This window comes from Eublepharis macularius, chromosome 8 (assembly GCF_028583425.1).
Source record: "Eublepharis macularius isolate TG4126 chromosome 8, MPM_Emac_v1.0, whole genome shotgun sequence".
NCBI classification, from domain to species: Eukaryota; Metazoa; Chordata; class Lepidosauria; order Squamata; family Eublepharidae; genus Eublepharis; species Eublepharis macularius.
In genome coordinates this window covers 43114775-43130062 of record NC_072797.1, presented here as the reverse complement: position 1 = coordinate 43130062, position 15288 = coordinate 43114775, and the positions used below count along the sequence as shown (strand labels likewise).

The window sequence follows — 15288 nt, the reverse complement described above, 5'->3', positions numbered from 1 at the left end:
CTCACGCTCCTCCTCCTCCTCCTCACCAACAGTCCTTCGCACAAAGACGACAGCACGATGTGGGCGGCCCCTTCGCAGCCTTATTCCCTTCCTGTCTGCTCTTGGTACGCTCCGGAGCAGAATGGCTACTGTGGTTGTCGGAGGTTCCAATCGGCTCCTGCGGGAGGCAATCAAACGTTCAGCGCTGCGCGTACCGCTTGCTGCCGCGCCTAGTTGTTGGAAATGCCCGCAAGGAGGTATGGAAGGGCTATGCGGCGGGGGAAAGGGGAGCACCGCTTGCACAGGCTGGGGCTACAGTCGCTACAGCGAAGAACTGCATCTCCCGTCATGCCTTGCTGCCTCCCGATAGCAGCTGTTTAGGCTGAGCAGAGTGAAGCCTCTTGGGGCTTGTAGTCCCGAAATTGAGGGAGCTGCTCCTCTCTTAGGGCTCACTGTCAGATGTTCCTTCCTGATTTTGCCCATACGGAGCGTTAGGTGACAGCTTCTTCTGCACACATTCTTTTTCTTTGGGGTTCCATGGAGCTTTTAATCGAGCAGAAAGGAGAAGGTTAAAAGGACGAATGCAAACGCAGTAATCGAGAGAACGTGGCATACCTACTACTGAATATAAATAAAATAAATGCAGCTGCCTGCAGACCTTTTCAAAGGGCCATAACTCTGTAGAGCGTATGATTTTCATACAGAAGGCTTCCTGAGAGATTTCTTTTCTCTCTCTTTTTTTTTTAAAAAAAAAAATCCTGGGGATTCCCCTAGGATCACATCTGTTTAAGTGCAAGTAAACTGGATTTTTATTCTATTTCGGTTTTTGGACACAGGTTATCCAGAAACCCAGGTGTTTATCTTGAATTTATTACTTTTTAATCCTCCATTTTATCCTCACAAAACTTCTGTGAAGTAGTTTAAACTGAGACAAAATGATTGGCACAAGTGTACTTCATGACGTGTTGGGGTTTGATCCTGTGTTTCCCCCTGTCCAGTCAAACATTCCAGTGACTGATTCCAAGAGAACCTTGTTTGTAGCCCATTTGACCGGTAGTCCATCACGTCTCTATGAAGAAAATAGTAACTATGATGCATTTGAGTATACTTTCCTTCAGGAAACATGTAAGATCCTATGTATTCTTAGCTAAGAGTATGTCATAGATTAGAATAAAGTGGAATTTACTTCTGAGTACAATTCCAGATTCGGAGCCATGTCAGTCTATAGATGCAAAAGGATAATTGCTTCATAACTATTATCACTATCAGACACTGGAACAGAAAGTAATGAAAGCTCAGAACATTGGAATTTCGGACTGACCTGAAGACTTTATGCATTTGAAGAAGTTTTTGTGAAAGTGTTTCCCTTTTACTATTCTGTTTTCTAGCAAAACGTTATTTATTAACAGAAGAGGTTCTGAGATTACATGAATTTCAGCAGCAGAAGTTGGTAATTGGATGTCAACTACATGGTGAAAAAGGTATTCACTTTGGGCATCTCCCCATCAACAGTTCACAAATTCGTTTTGTGGAGATTGCTGTTCTAATTGTGAGTCCATTTGAAGTGTTAACTTTAAAAAAATATTGTAAAGGGTCAATTATTTAATTCTGGAGTATCTAACCAAGACCTCTTTGCCTTTCCCCTTGGCAAAAGAAGTTCCTTATTTGCTGAAGCCCAGTTCTCTGCTTCTGATATCTTATCTCCTAGTTGTACCCACCTGGATAGATCAGAGGAAGAAAACAAATTGTGGAAGAAATGCTTAATATATTATTATTAAAAGAGACAATATCTCTGTGTTACAGATATATAATGGCACTAACTAAACACTTATTCAATAATATAATAACATTTCAGCAACAATGAGGCTGCATTTTGTTCAACTTCCAAAAAAATTGCTGGGGGTGGGTTTCAATCCATTCATAGGTGATACAGTATTTGAAAACTGTGAACGTTTTCCTACCTCAGCACAGTTAATTGTAGTCAGGGAAGATCAGTCCCAGAGCATACTGGGTTAGCCCCTCTTCTGCACCCACATAGTGCTGTCACCTCAGTGATGAATAATTGCAGGCAATAATAATGCTGAGACCCCCTTCTGTGACAGTAGTGTTCTTGTTTCCTTACTTTCATGCAGAAGGGAAGAACAAAATTTAGCATGTCTTTTATTCACAACAAAACAAGGTGGAGCCTGGCTGTTTCTTACAGAAAAGCAGATGGAATTTGGGAGATTGTTCCTGTCCTACTGTGGATTTAACCAGGAGGAGGCCACAATCATGCATGTTGAAGGTGGAGCAGACAGAGTCAGGTGTGCTGCACAGAGGGATTTGCACTAAGTGCTGCTCAGTTGTGCAAAGAGCAGGGGGGGTGTCTCCAAACTCCAGGCCTCCCTCCATACAAGTATGACTGCTATTGTCCAGCTACTGGCATGGAGCCAGCAGAGCATTTCTATGGGTGGAAGGACTTCTGTCTAAAGAATGTGACTTTCTCACCTACCCAGGCCCAAAATGCTGTTCCTAAGGTCCTGGCTATGATGCTGTGTTGACTGGCCAAATTTAATCTTTTAAAATTCTGATCACAGTCTATTAAATTTCAGATACATATTTTAGTACTGTTGAAGAAAAGCTAATGAAAAATAGGTTGATTCTCAAAGATGAATTGAAAATGTTGCTGCATTTGTGCCAGACAGAAAGTGATGTGGAAGTAGCCAAGAAGGTTATATACAGGTAAAATTCATTAAAATAATATTGTACTCTTTCATTTGTGTGTTGGCTTTATTCTAATGTATCGCGGACCATGTGACAGCTAGTAGAAAACATTCACATCTTTTAAGAGAGCAGCCCTAATTATTTTACCGTTGGGAAATTTTTGCTTTGAGTTGTCAGTCAAAGGCATTTAGAGTTAAATAAAGTAAAATGTTGCTTTTGTTTACCTCTCTGGGATTGGCATCTTGTCATGTCTTTGCTCTGAGGGAAATACAATTTTTTCATAAAGCTAAGTAAATGATTTTGTTTCGGTTGACTCAGCCAAGAAATTATTCAGATTCAAGTTTTTAAAAAAAGAACATTGTATGCTTGAGAAAATGCATTCATTGTGAAATTAGGTCTTTTCTATGAGGTCTGCTGTATGGAAATACCACGAAACACAAAATAATAAGAAGGATAGAAAGGCCTATGCTGTCTTCAAAGACTGGCCATGCTTAAGTCAGTGACAGACAGTGAGGCTATTTCTGGAAAATAACATATTTTCTGTGTTCATATTTCCCTGGTTGAACTCCCTGGTTTTTCTGTACAAGCAGAAAAAAATTGGCATGTACCTTCTTATGTATGTAGTTTCCCATCTCCTTGGTGGGTCTCATTTTGGTGTTTGTTTTTTTCCTTTCATAGTCCTGATCTTTTAAAAATAAATCACCCCCCCCCCTCCCCAATATCTTCCACTCAGGTACCATGCAGAAAACAAAAATGTGGCCTTCGGAGAGTTTAAATTTGGCCCTATCTTTATGAGACTGTGTTATGAATTGGACCTTGAAGCGTCTGCTGTAGAACTCATCAAAGACCAGGTAAGAAGTTCATAAGAATTTCAGAACTGTGTTTTCATCCCTTTCTTCTTTATTTTAAATAAGAGGTACTGCCCACTGGAACTTTTCCCTGTGCAAACCTCTTTAAAATGAAGTGTGGTTATGCAAGATTGCAAGGGCTTTGATAAATGTGAGGGCTACACAATTGCCATTCCTCCTAGAACAGAAAAATATCTTGGTGAAGTTAAGGGCCAGATGCAGTGCTGCAAGTTCTGTGAATGGACTTTCCTCTGGGTTTTTTTTACCACTTTTGCATTGTAGGCTCCAGGGGTGGGATGGGGCTGATCCAGATTGGGACCTTGGTGTGGGAAGATGAGGAAGTTTTAAGCTCCTTCCTACTTGGCATAGTTTTCCTTATTTGAAATGGCCTTGTAGGGATACAGAATCCCCTTATGTAAAACTCTTTGCATCTCGTTTGGTTGGGACATAGTCCTCAAATCAGTGTGGCACATGCCTTGTTGGCTAACATGGTGGGAATTTATTTTTCCATGGTGGTTGTGCTGCTTTGCTTGTGTTGCATTAGGGTTTGGATTAATTATTTAGGGATAACAGTCAGTCTCTGGGTTATTTAACATATATAAGTCTTGGATCAAAGATAGACGTGTGTTGGAGTCCACTATCCTGCCAAGATCTCAGAGCAGTTTGTGCTGCACTCACGGCTCTCTCTTCTTGCGCACGTATTGGTTCTTCAGATCAGTATCCCAACATAAGACAAATTAATCATTGATATCTCATAAGTGTGACATAAATGACTTGTATGTGCCATCATACAAGTTCTTCTATAGAAAAAACAGCAATTTCTGCAACAGACACCTCAGACAACAGCCAGTTTCACATACCAGTCTTTCCCATACTTAAAAAGGTGATTTTCCTTTCATGGTCCTGATTAGTAGTACTCTTTTAAGAATGTTAGACAAATATAACAATGTACCTGTCTCATTAAACTGAAGAATAAGATGAGGGTCCAGAAGGCCATGCATGGGGTTCCATGTACGCTTTGTGGTCTTTCAGGATCCCCACCTGTGACAGCTCTACAGAAGGAGCCACTTGAGGCTGCTAGCACACCATCTTTGCTGATGATCTTCCCCTTCTGATTCTGCAGGTTTCTTTAAACATGGCAAAGTATGTGTGTGAGCTTAGGAAGCCCTGTCGGGCAGATGTGGCTTACTGTGTTTAAAGACACCTGGAGAATGAGGATAGAAGCAGCAGCTGCTCTAGTTCCTGGGCAGGAGAAAAGGTGGGTGAGGCAGGGGGTAGAAATCCACTACTCTCATTATAGAACCACTGCAGCAACGAAAACAACCAATTGTCAGATTTTGCAGCTTAGTGCAACTGAGCATGCTCAGTAGCAGCAGTTGACGCCCTCTATCATTTTTGACGCTGCACCAGCTCAGCCCTACACTATAACCCCTTTTTGCTATTCTAAAGGTGGGAAGGAACTCTTTGAGGTCACAATGGAAGTCTCTCTGGATTCCATGCTCTTTTTTTGTGTGAGTCTTTATAGAATACCACAGATCTTAGACTGAAATTTTAGTGCCTGGATTCTAGAAATATAGAAAAATAGATCTGGAAGGGACCTCAAGGGTCATCCAGTCCAACCCTGTGCACAGTGCAGGAAATTCACAGCTATCTGCTCCGTCACCTCCCTCAGTGACCCCTGCTCTATGCCAAGATGAAAGCAAAAATCCACCAGGAGCCCCAGCAAATATGACCTGGAGAAAAATTCCTGACCCCCAAGTGGCGATTGGCATTACCCTGAGAATGTAAGAAACAGTCACAAGAGCCTCACACCAGCTCATCCCTTCATGCCTCCCTCTCCCAATCATATTGAGTCACAGAATCATCATAGATGTTAGGTAGCCATCTAGTCTCTTCTTAAATACCTCCAAAGAAGGCGAGCCCAGCATCTGCCAAGGACTCATGTCTGAAGAAGGGAGCTCTGGGAAGGGAGCTCTGGGAAGGGAGCTCTGAAGAAGGGAGCTCTCAAAAGTTTATACTCTGAAAATCTTGTTGGTCTCTATGGTGCCGCTGGACTTCACAGTGGGCCAATTTGCACTCCAAACAGGTGAAATCAAGGGCCCCAATTGGCCCACTGTGAAGCATGCGTGCACTCCCGGGGCGGCGCGATGACAACACTTCTCAGAAGTGCTGTCGTTGTGCCGCCTCAGGAGCATGCATGCACTTTACACGGAAGGAGCAACTAAAAGGTAAATACTGTTTCCACACTCCCCCTCCTGTTAGGAGGGTAAGGGGACCTGGCAACCATAGTTACAGCCCTTCAAATACTTGAAGAGGACTATCATATCACTTCTTAGTCACCTCCACTCCAGGCTAAACTTACTCAGCACCTTTCCTCATAGGACTTGACCTCCAGATCCCTCACCATCTTTGTTGCCCACCTTTGGACAGATTCCAGCTTGTCAACATCCTTCTTAAATTTTGGAGCCCAGAACTGAATACAGTACTCTGAGGTCTAACCAGAGCAGAGTAAAACGATACCATCATTTCATGTGATCTGGACACAATACTCCTATTGATATAGCCTAAAATTGAATTTGCCTCTTTAGCTACCATGTCACACTGCTGACTCATGTTCAGTTTATGATCTACTAAGACTCCTAGATCCTTTTCACATGTACTACTGCCAAGGCAAGTCTCCCCATCCTATAATTATGCCTTTGATTTTTCCTATCTAAATGCAGAACTTTACATTTATCTCTGTTGAAATTCATTTTTGTTAGTTTTAGCTCACTTTCCCACCCTGTCAAGATCACCTTGAATCTTGATTCTGTCTTCTACTGGATTTGCAATCATTCCAATTTAGTAGCATCTGTAAATTTAATGAGAATCCCTCTATTCCTTCATCCAAGTCATTTATAAAGATGTTGAGCAACGCAGGGCCAAGGACAGATCTCTGAGGCACCCCACTTGTCACTCCTCTCCAAAAGGATGAGGAACCATTTACAAGCACTCTCTGGTGCGATCTATTAAGCAGTTGCAAAACTGCCTAAGACTAGTATGATCCAAACCACATTTTACCAAATTATCATCAAGAATATCGTGCAAAACCTTATCAAAAGACTTACTGAAATCAAGATAAACTATGTCCACAGCATTCCCCTGATCCACCAAAGTATTATCTTTTTTTAAAAAGGAAGTAAGGTTAGTCTGACGTGACTTGTTCTTGAGGCTGTGAGTAACCACAGCTATATTTTCTAAATGCTCACAGACTAACTGTTTTATGATTTGTTCCAAAACCTTTCCAGGTATGGATGTCAAGCTGACAGGTCAATAGTAACCTGGATCCTCCTTTTCCCCCCGTCTTGAAGATGGGGACAACATTTGTCCACCTCCAATCTTCTGGCAGCTTGTCTTTTCTCCCAAGAATTCTCAAAGAAGATAGAGGCTCCACAATTACATCAGCAAGTTTCTTTAGTAGCCTAGGATGCAATTCGTCTGGCCCTGAGGACTTGATTTCATGTATAGAAGCTAGGTGTTTACATATCACCCCCATGTCTATCCTAGGCTGCAATTCCCTTCCTTCCTCTTGTGTTCTCTTTTGGCCAGGTTTGCTAGCAAGATCCACAAGGGTACTCCACTATAAGAACACAATGGCTGCCGTATGAACAGTTACTTGGGTGTTGATGTCACTCATGTCTGTAGTGTTTTTTCCCAGCTGATTATATTTATATTCTTCAGGCTCTGCATGGCTTCTTCTCAGACTGCACGTCATTCAATATTTTGATGGATCTGCTGTTTGTAAAAAGTCGTTATGAATGTAAGTAACATATGTCAAAAAGGAATATATTATTTTACAATGAAACTGCCTTCAGTATACACATGAATGTAATTTTAAGCTATAATTAACATGCAGATAACTTTGATCTTTTAGTTTAGCAAGATATTTTGTGATTTCTGTTGGGTGCGAGAGAGCTGTAATTCATTTTGTAAATGTAATTGAAGCCCTTTCTTTTTAATCACTCTCTGTATTCCATCAGATGTGCAGCCATATGATTAAGCCTTTATTTTATTTTTAAAAAAAAACATGTATCTGGTAACTTCCCATCTCTGTGCAGCTGTTTTCTTTTGGGATCTTTATAAGCTATGCAGAAGTATATGCCACACTTCCTGGATGCCGTGGTGCTTATTTGTCTGTGGCAGATAACCCTGAATTTACAATTGTACTTCTGTGTAACTGGGAGCAGGCACCTTTTCGTATTCCTTTAACCTGCAAATTATTCGTTGCCAATGATCATTATTTCCAGGTCACCCGCCAAAATGGTATTAATTAGTAGTTGAGATATGTGATAGTTGAGATATGTGATAACAAGATCTTGTAATTAACACTAATAAAGGTCTTTTTGACAGGTGCTCTGGACGTGCTGTTAGAAATGAGGAAACAAGGCGTAAAATTCAGTAGAGACACCTGTATGCTTGCATATGCAATATGCTACAAACTGGTAATATTGTATAAGATGTTTTATTAGATTGCTGTGAGTGAGAAACTTGTTTTTTAAATGCCTCTTTAGTACCCCAAAGTTTCACAATCTCCTTCTGTTACAGTGGTCTCAAGGACTTTAATAAATTAGTTTTGCATTGCAACTAAATCAGTGAAGACATGGTTCAAACAGTAATTGATGAAGCTAGGAAACTTTAGATAAAACTTTTTAAAAGGGTTCAGACTAAGCAGAAATATTTGATACACCTCTCTCTCCCCAATTGCACCATCATCAATAATGGCATGTGATATATGATAGGCAAGAGCAAGTTCCTGGTCAATTCTGTCTCACTCAGCTTAATGGGACATACATATGTGAGAGATCATAATCTATTCCTTTTTTTAATTTGTATTTTGTATTTTAAGCCTGTATAAGAAGCTGTCCTTAGGAAGTATAGATTGATTAATAAATTAAACTCTCATTCTGCAGGCATCCTTATATATTTGTAGTAGCAACTGGAAGTGCCGCAGCCCCCAAATTCAAGCCTGCTGAGGTCACAACCTCTGCTACCCAACATTGCATCCATGCTGCAAGTGACTTGGCTTGCTTTGTCTTAGAATGCCAGCTTCCAGTTCATACACCAAGTTCTATCAAAAGTTTAAAAGGTTTTTAAAAGTTCTATTTTCAGACAACCGTTTCTAGTAATTGTCATTCTTGAGCTGTTGAGAGATTTCTAGTATCCAGTGGGTAGTACAGGTGTGCCAGATCTCATCTTTCTGGTGGGATGGGAGTATCTCAACCATTTCAGCCCCATTTTGAAAGTATAAAAATGTCCCTTTTCAGGTCGTTCTAGTAACCAGCATACATGAGTGTAAAATTTCAGATTTCTAAGTCATGATACATGAACAGTCCCAGTACCCTTGCCAGTGAGTCTTCACAAGAAGTGGTGTGAACTGTAATCACATGTGTTCTTCTGTTACACAGAACAGCTCAGAGTCTTGCAAGATTTGTACTACCTTACTGGAAGACATGCAACTCAAAGGAGTCCTGATGCCAAGAAGAGTGTACTGCTTTGCAGTGGCAGTTGCTCTGAAACAGGTGCTAGCGGGGGCGGGGGGGGGGGAGACCTGCGTCATAGTGTCTGTAGATGGACTATAACATGCAGTACAGGTACTATTTTTACTGTGACCATTTTGCTCTCATTCCTAGGGACTGTTAAAATACATTGAGGCTATATAAATGTTTACTGGTGCATCTCCACCTGACTTTTTACAGATAGGGGAGGGAGCTCATGTGATGTAGATTTTGTTTTGCAGGGGTTGTGATTTAGATTGGAAATCACTTGCCAAAGAGGCTCACTGACTCAGCAGTTGGAAAATGTGAAGAAAGATAATTAAGACAAAGGGTTACAAATGGAGCAGTGCTCATGAGTCGCATGTGACCCCTGCAGCATACAAAGCTATCTTATATTGTATCAGGGCATTGATCTGTCTAGTTCAGCATCACTGACTGATTGGCTGCAGCGCTCCAGGGTCTTAGGGTGAGAAACAGCTGCTGCCAGAGATTGTTTAACTGAAGACTCAAGGGGGGGGGGGGTGCTGAACCTAGGTTCTTCTGCATGTGTTTTACCAATGAGCCACATCCCCTTAAACCAGTGATTCCCAAACCATGGGGATTAGGTAATTGTTCGCTCATAGGTAGGTTGCCAGACTGAAACGCCAGAGCTGGGAGAGAAGCCTCTGAATCTCCCTCTTCCAGCAGTGGAGAAAAGAGACAAGAGGGCAGAGCAGTCATGTTCCTTCCTTCATTCTGTGGCCCATTCATTTGCAAGAGCTCTGCCCGTTCCCATCTGTCAGCAGAGGGGGAGGTGATGGGCACAGTCGTTGCCTGTTGCCTCTCCCGCCTGAGCTGCAAGTGCTAGGTCCAAGCTGAATTCCAGCCTGCACCAGTGCCAGGAAGCAACTGGCAATGCCTGTGCCTGATACCGCCTGGACTCATGCTGGCAGCTGCCATGATGAGGCCAAGCCTTGACCTACCATGGTGAATCCCAGTTGTAGAATAAGTTCAAAAGCAGGTCCCACTACTGCTTTAAACCGTCTTCATTGGTCGCTTTCAGTTCTTTAAAATTGTACTGGCACATTCTGGAAAGAGCAAGAATCGCTGTCATTCTCTCTCTTGGGATCTCTTCAGGAAACAAAGCTGTTCTTAATCCCCCCCCCATCAGAAATCTCATAGCATCTGAACTCACTGCCTACATCACAGTAAACCTCTTACTCTTAGATGATACCTGCTCTATTTATAGGATTGGATCATTCATGCTGGGGTCAGACTGGTTTGATGCCCACTCTAGCATCTGAAGAATAGACTCTATGAGATCTCAGAAATTAGTCCTCCCCATTCTTGCAGTAAATATATGCAATGTGGTTGTCCCAAACTCTGGATGCGTTCCTTAGATGTGGACAAACAGAGATGGCAGAACAGGTTTAGGGACCTGAGTGGACGTTTGCAGAGATAAAGTTGCTATCGAAACAAAATTGCTACATATTTCTTTAAAAGTTGCAGAGTTACTTCTCTTGCAATGGTGAGAAAGCTGTGGTAGGAGACATGAGTATAAGGCGTTTCATACTAAGTACAGTCTTCTTCTGAATATGCTTTGATAATTAATGTTTTCTTCTTCCTAGAATGATGTCACAAAAGCCCGTTCCCTTTTTTCTCAGATCAAGGATACAGAAAACAGAATATGCAGTAATCTAAAAGTAAGTCTGTTGGGTTTTGCTGCTCATCCTGGGTCTGGAAAGAGATGGTTAGTCATTGAAGGGCTGTTCTCCACTGCCTAGAACAATTGTAGAATATGCAACGTCCTACTTTATTCTGCACTAATTTGAAAAAAAAAATCACTGTTTGCTTTTGTCCTCACATATACTGAAAGGGATTAGAATCACTGCTCTGCAGACAGAGCTACATTGGGGGGGAAATGTAAACAGTTACCCCTTCATACTGTGAATACTTTGACACACTGGTTGTACATAGGATATTAATGTGCTCAGGGGTTTTATGGGATGGCAGAAAATTAGATAGATTTGTAGAGGGTCGTGACATCATGGAATGTTCTCAGACAGTCAGTACTCAACATCCCATAGTAATGGAATTATCAGACCAGTAATTGACATGTAACAATCCATCTTCTGTCAGAAAAATCAGTTTGGCTGATACAGATCCTGGTGCGAGGAAGAACCATGAGGACTGGAAAATTAGGGAGAGGCTACCTCACAAGATAGGCAAGCAGTGTGGGGGTGAGGACGGAGAGGCTAGAGGCATAGCAGTCAAGGCAAAGGGCAAAGTAGGAAGAAATTGAGGAACAGAACCTTGATGGATAGAAGGCATGGGACTAAGCAGACTGCACTCAGCAAGGCTGTTGCTTGAACTTGGGATAAAAACTCATTCCCTTCTGCAAGATGCACAGAGCCCTGGTCTTAATGACTTGGATTTCTGCATGCTGGCTGCCCTGGTTCTGACTGCTATTGAAGACCATTTTTAGTTTAGTTTCTCTGGTTGCTATCTCCATATTTAAGTAATTTTTAAGCACTCAAACACTATGTTTGATAAGTATGTTATCAAACACTACAACTTTTGTTACTTTGAACTCATATATTCATTATTCCACATAAAACAACTGGAATAATACAATCTCTTCTATACAGGTATATATATCAACTAGCTTGATACTCATGCTTCGCTACGGTATTTAACTACTTTTAGAGGAAGACTGGGAGGTGCATTTTACCTCAGGACACATTCAATGACTCCCAATAGCAACTGCAGACTGTTTAGAATGTGGGAGCTGAGGACCAATCAGGCCGCATATGCAAATGACCTCCGTATTCCAACTGTCTCTGGGGGGATGAGGTGCGGAATGTTGTGAGCCCCAATCAGCCTGCATATGCAAAAGAACTTGAAAGGCTGGCCCAATCAGGGAAGAGTGGCCGAGCTGGCAGTGGACGGGGGTGCAAGCAGGCAGCAGCCTGCCAGCCACACAAGGAAGCTGTATCCCTTTGGGAAAACACATTTTACCCCTTTTTACACCCTTAGGGGGCGAATTTCTTAAAATCCCTTCTTAGTGGATGTTTACATCATGAAAGGAATGTTCTCCCCAAATTTCATGTTTCTAGGTCCAGGGGTTTGGACAGGGCATTGATGAGCCAGTGTCTTTATCTATTTAGATTAACACTTCGTAGTACTTTCAAAGTTATTCACAACACAATATGTCTCAATCTATCAAACCATAAGTCACTAAAGAGTTGTAAAGCAATTCATTCACAAATTATGTCTCAGATCATAGAACCACTAGGCACTTAAAGAATGCTTAACAATTCATAGTACATTTCAAGTACATTAACACCTATAGTCCATAGAACCACAAAGCACTAAAAGTTTGCAATTTACTTAACAATTCATTATGCATTTTACAAGTCATTAACAACAGTAGTCCCAGTCCATAAAACCAAAGAACAGTGAAAAGTTGCAACAAGCATTCTTTAAGTGTCTAGTGGTTCTATGATCTGAGACATAATTTGTGAATGAATGTACCTTCTTCCTGTATAGAAGAGACTGTACTATTCCAATTACTTGTTTTAAGTGGAATAATGAATATATGAGTTCAAAGTAACAAAATTTGTAGTGTTTGATAACACACTTTATTAGTTTGAGTGCTTAAAAATAACTGATTGGGATGTGAGCCCGTATACATGACATTTTTTCCTGTTTAGTAACTTGCCACCAGGGCCCCTTGTGTTTCTAATCTCTGTATTTGAAGCATCATCACACTCACTGAGGCAGAAATATTGGCAACTTGTACCCCATGTTGCCCATGTCCCATATATGCAGACTTTTTAATAGCAGCGCCGTTTACACATTGAATGTTTCCCAGCTAAGTATCCATTCCAAGTTATTTTCTTTCCTGGTTCCTCTCTCTTCCCAGCTGTTTTATTATGTGAGATTTTATACAGGATCATCTCTAGCTATTAAAATTTTCAGTACGTGCTCTTTCTCTCCACACTTTGTATATTGGATCTGCTGGATGTGAAAGTGTTTCCTTTTCACACTGTCCTATTAAAACTTGGCTTCCGGTGGTGCTTTTGTTTGAAGGTTCTTCTTCAGGCCAAATCTGGAGACCTTGAAGGCCTTGTACAGACAGTGGAAAGAGCTTCAGACCGTGCTTCTGTGTTTGTGAAAAGACATGAATTCTGCATGCAGGTGGTAAGTGCATTGTTCTAGCCAAAGCCAGTGGATGAAAGTAAGCCCTCTTTGTAGCAAGGTCTGGCCTGTTTTCCGTTCATGTGTTTATCTTTATCAGATGGCTCCAGGATCTTGCAAAATCTCATACACCCTGTCCCCCACCTTTTCTTTTAGTATAACATGACATTTCCTAGTCCTCTTTGTTGCAGGCAAGAACATGAAAATGTGTTGGCTGTTTTTCTTCTTAACTTCCTTGGGTGGTCTCTACACTGCTGCAGTTTTACTGCTTCTGTAGGATAAATCAACATAACAGGCCCCCTCAACTCTTTATGCTACATGACATATCGGTAGATGATTCACTCAGAGTTCACTTCATACAATCTAGATTGAAGGGATGTTATTCTGAGAACAAATGTGTCGATTTTAACCAGGCAGTGTGGTCAGCTATATTGCTTAGCCACCAGGTTGCTGTATTTCTCTATGGACCAATAAACCCCACCAACCTAACCTCCTAGTGTTCAACCTGCACTGAAAGGCAGATGAAAAGAGCCAGTGAGCTTGCTAAGTTTTGACTGATTTCTCCCTTGAAATTGCAAAGAGTCCAGTAGCACCTTTAAGACTAACCAACTTCATCGTAGCATAAGTTTTCAAGAGTCACAGCTCTCTTCATCAGATGCATGCTGAGGCTCTCAAAGGCTTATGCAACGATAAAGTTGGTTAGTCTTAAAGGTGCTACTGGACTCTTTGCTATTTTGCTACTACAGACTAACACGACTAACTCCTCTGGATCTACTCCCTTGTAATTGTAAATGGAAACGTGACTTTAAAATGAACCTTAGAGGGCCGATTAAACAGTTGTTAAAGGCTCTTGCAGTCTACTGGGTAGATTCTGATCTTGACCTGGAAGCAGTTGGACCGCTGCTTATAAGCCTGCTGCATTCTCATCCAGTAAATTCTAACTAGTCAGTACACAGGAAAGGTAGAGCGATACACATCCTCGTAACATGCTATTTCAAAAACCTCCTCCAACACTTGGCCCTTGAGCAGGAAGATCCTGAGGATCAGCTGAATCCCTGCAGCACAAGCAGCAAATGGAAACTGGTTTTTGGAAGGTGTTTTGGTTTGCCATTTCATATCTTGCCCTTGCACAGCTCAAGGGAATCCTTTCCTCACACTTTTATGATCCAGAGCCTGTTTATGTGTGGAATGTCGAATGTGATGACTTGATATAATGGTTGACCTGTTTGCCATGATCTTCTCACAGCTGACAACGGCCAGGGAGAAGCTACAGGGAGACCCAACCCTTTATGTCCGCTTTGAAGAAACCTTTGCCAAGCTGCAAGCCTCAGGACAGGTAACTTCCCTGACTCTGGATGACTTGCTGTGCCAGATGCCACGCACAAGAAAGCACTACACACAGCTGTTGAAGCAAAAAAAAGTGAGCCAGCGGACATTCAAGCCACTTCCGTCTGCTTTGCTGTCTGAGTAGAACCATGTTTGGACTGCATTTCCCCTGATAGGATTTGTCCCCAATAAAATGTCTCCGTTGTATATAAATGTGGTTTTCAAGCTGCTTTCCTGTATGAATTCTGTTCCCCGCCCCCCAAACATGCCAGCAATCATTATACAACCAAAGTAATCAAATGACCTGGCTACTTCCAAAGCAGGAATCTTGTAAGAAATGTAAGATGAAAGAGAGTACCACGATACAAAGTAACAATATAAAATCGTGAACGCTAAGTAAGAAAAATGTTTATAACATGCAGTCTAATAAATTATTTCAGAAAACCCTTAATGGTATGCTTGTAATTATTTTACCACAGTAAATGCCTCTCAGCCTTTTACCTGAGCAGAATGAGGATGTTTCTTTATTCCTAGAGCACATGCCACGGTTAGTCTGGTTTGTGATGGCTTGGTCAAAACGGGCTAAATGATCTGGACCACCCATCAGGAAGACAGGGTCACAGCTGAGTTCCTCTTACTCTGAAGAAGTTTCTTGGCCCAGCTGTTGAGACTGCAGTTCCAGCAGGTTTTGTCTTATTGAATATTTATGAATGGACTTA

General features: G+C 41.7%; 1 protein-coding gene across 3 annotated transcripts; it reads left to right on the top strand.

Annotated features, from left to right (window-relative positions):
* The first annotated feature begins 71 nt into the window (after positions 1–71).
* On the top strand, positions 72–14782 carry PTCD2 (pentatricopeptide repeat domain 2). Of its 3 annotated transcripts, none has more exons than XM_054986086.1 (10): positions 72–236; positions 1368–1460; positions 2571–2700; positions 3416–3533; positions 7251–7329; positions 7920–8011; positions 8975–9088; positions 10708–10746; positions 13136–13246; positions 14490–14782. In XM_054986086.1, exons 1-10 carry the CDS (start codon positions 122–124, stop codon positions 14712–14714), a joined length of 1116 nt encoding a protein of 371 aa, XP_054842061.1. In that variant the 5' UTR covers positions 72–121; the 3' UTR covers positions 14715–14782. The 3 variants fall into 3 exon arrangements, with proteins under 3 accessions (XP_054842061.1, XP_054842060.1, XP_054842062.1); XM_054986085.1 differs by having other exon boundaries at positions 73–236; positions 10672–10746; XM_054986087.1 differs by lacking the exons at positions 72–236; positions 1368–1460 and adding an exon at positions 2196–2282 and having other exon boundaries at positions 10672–10746.
* The last annotated feature ends 506 nt before the right edge of the window (positions 14783–15288 follow it).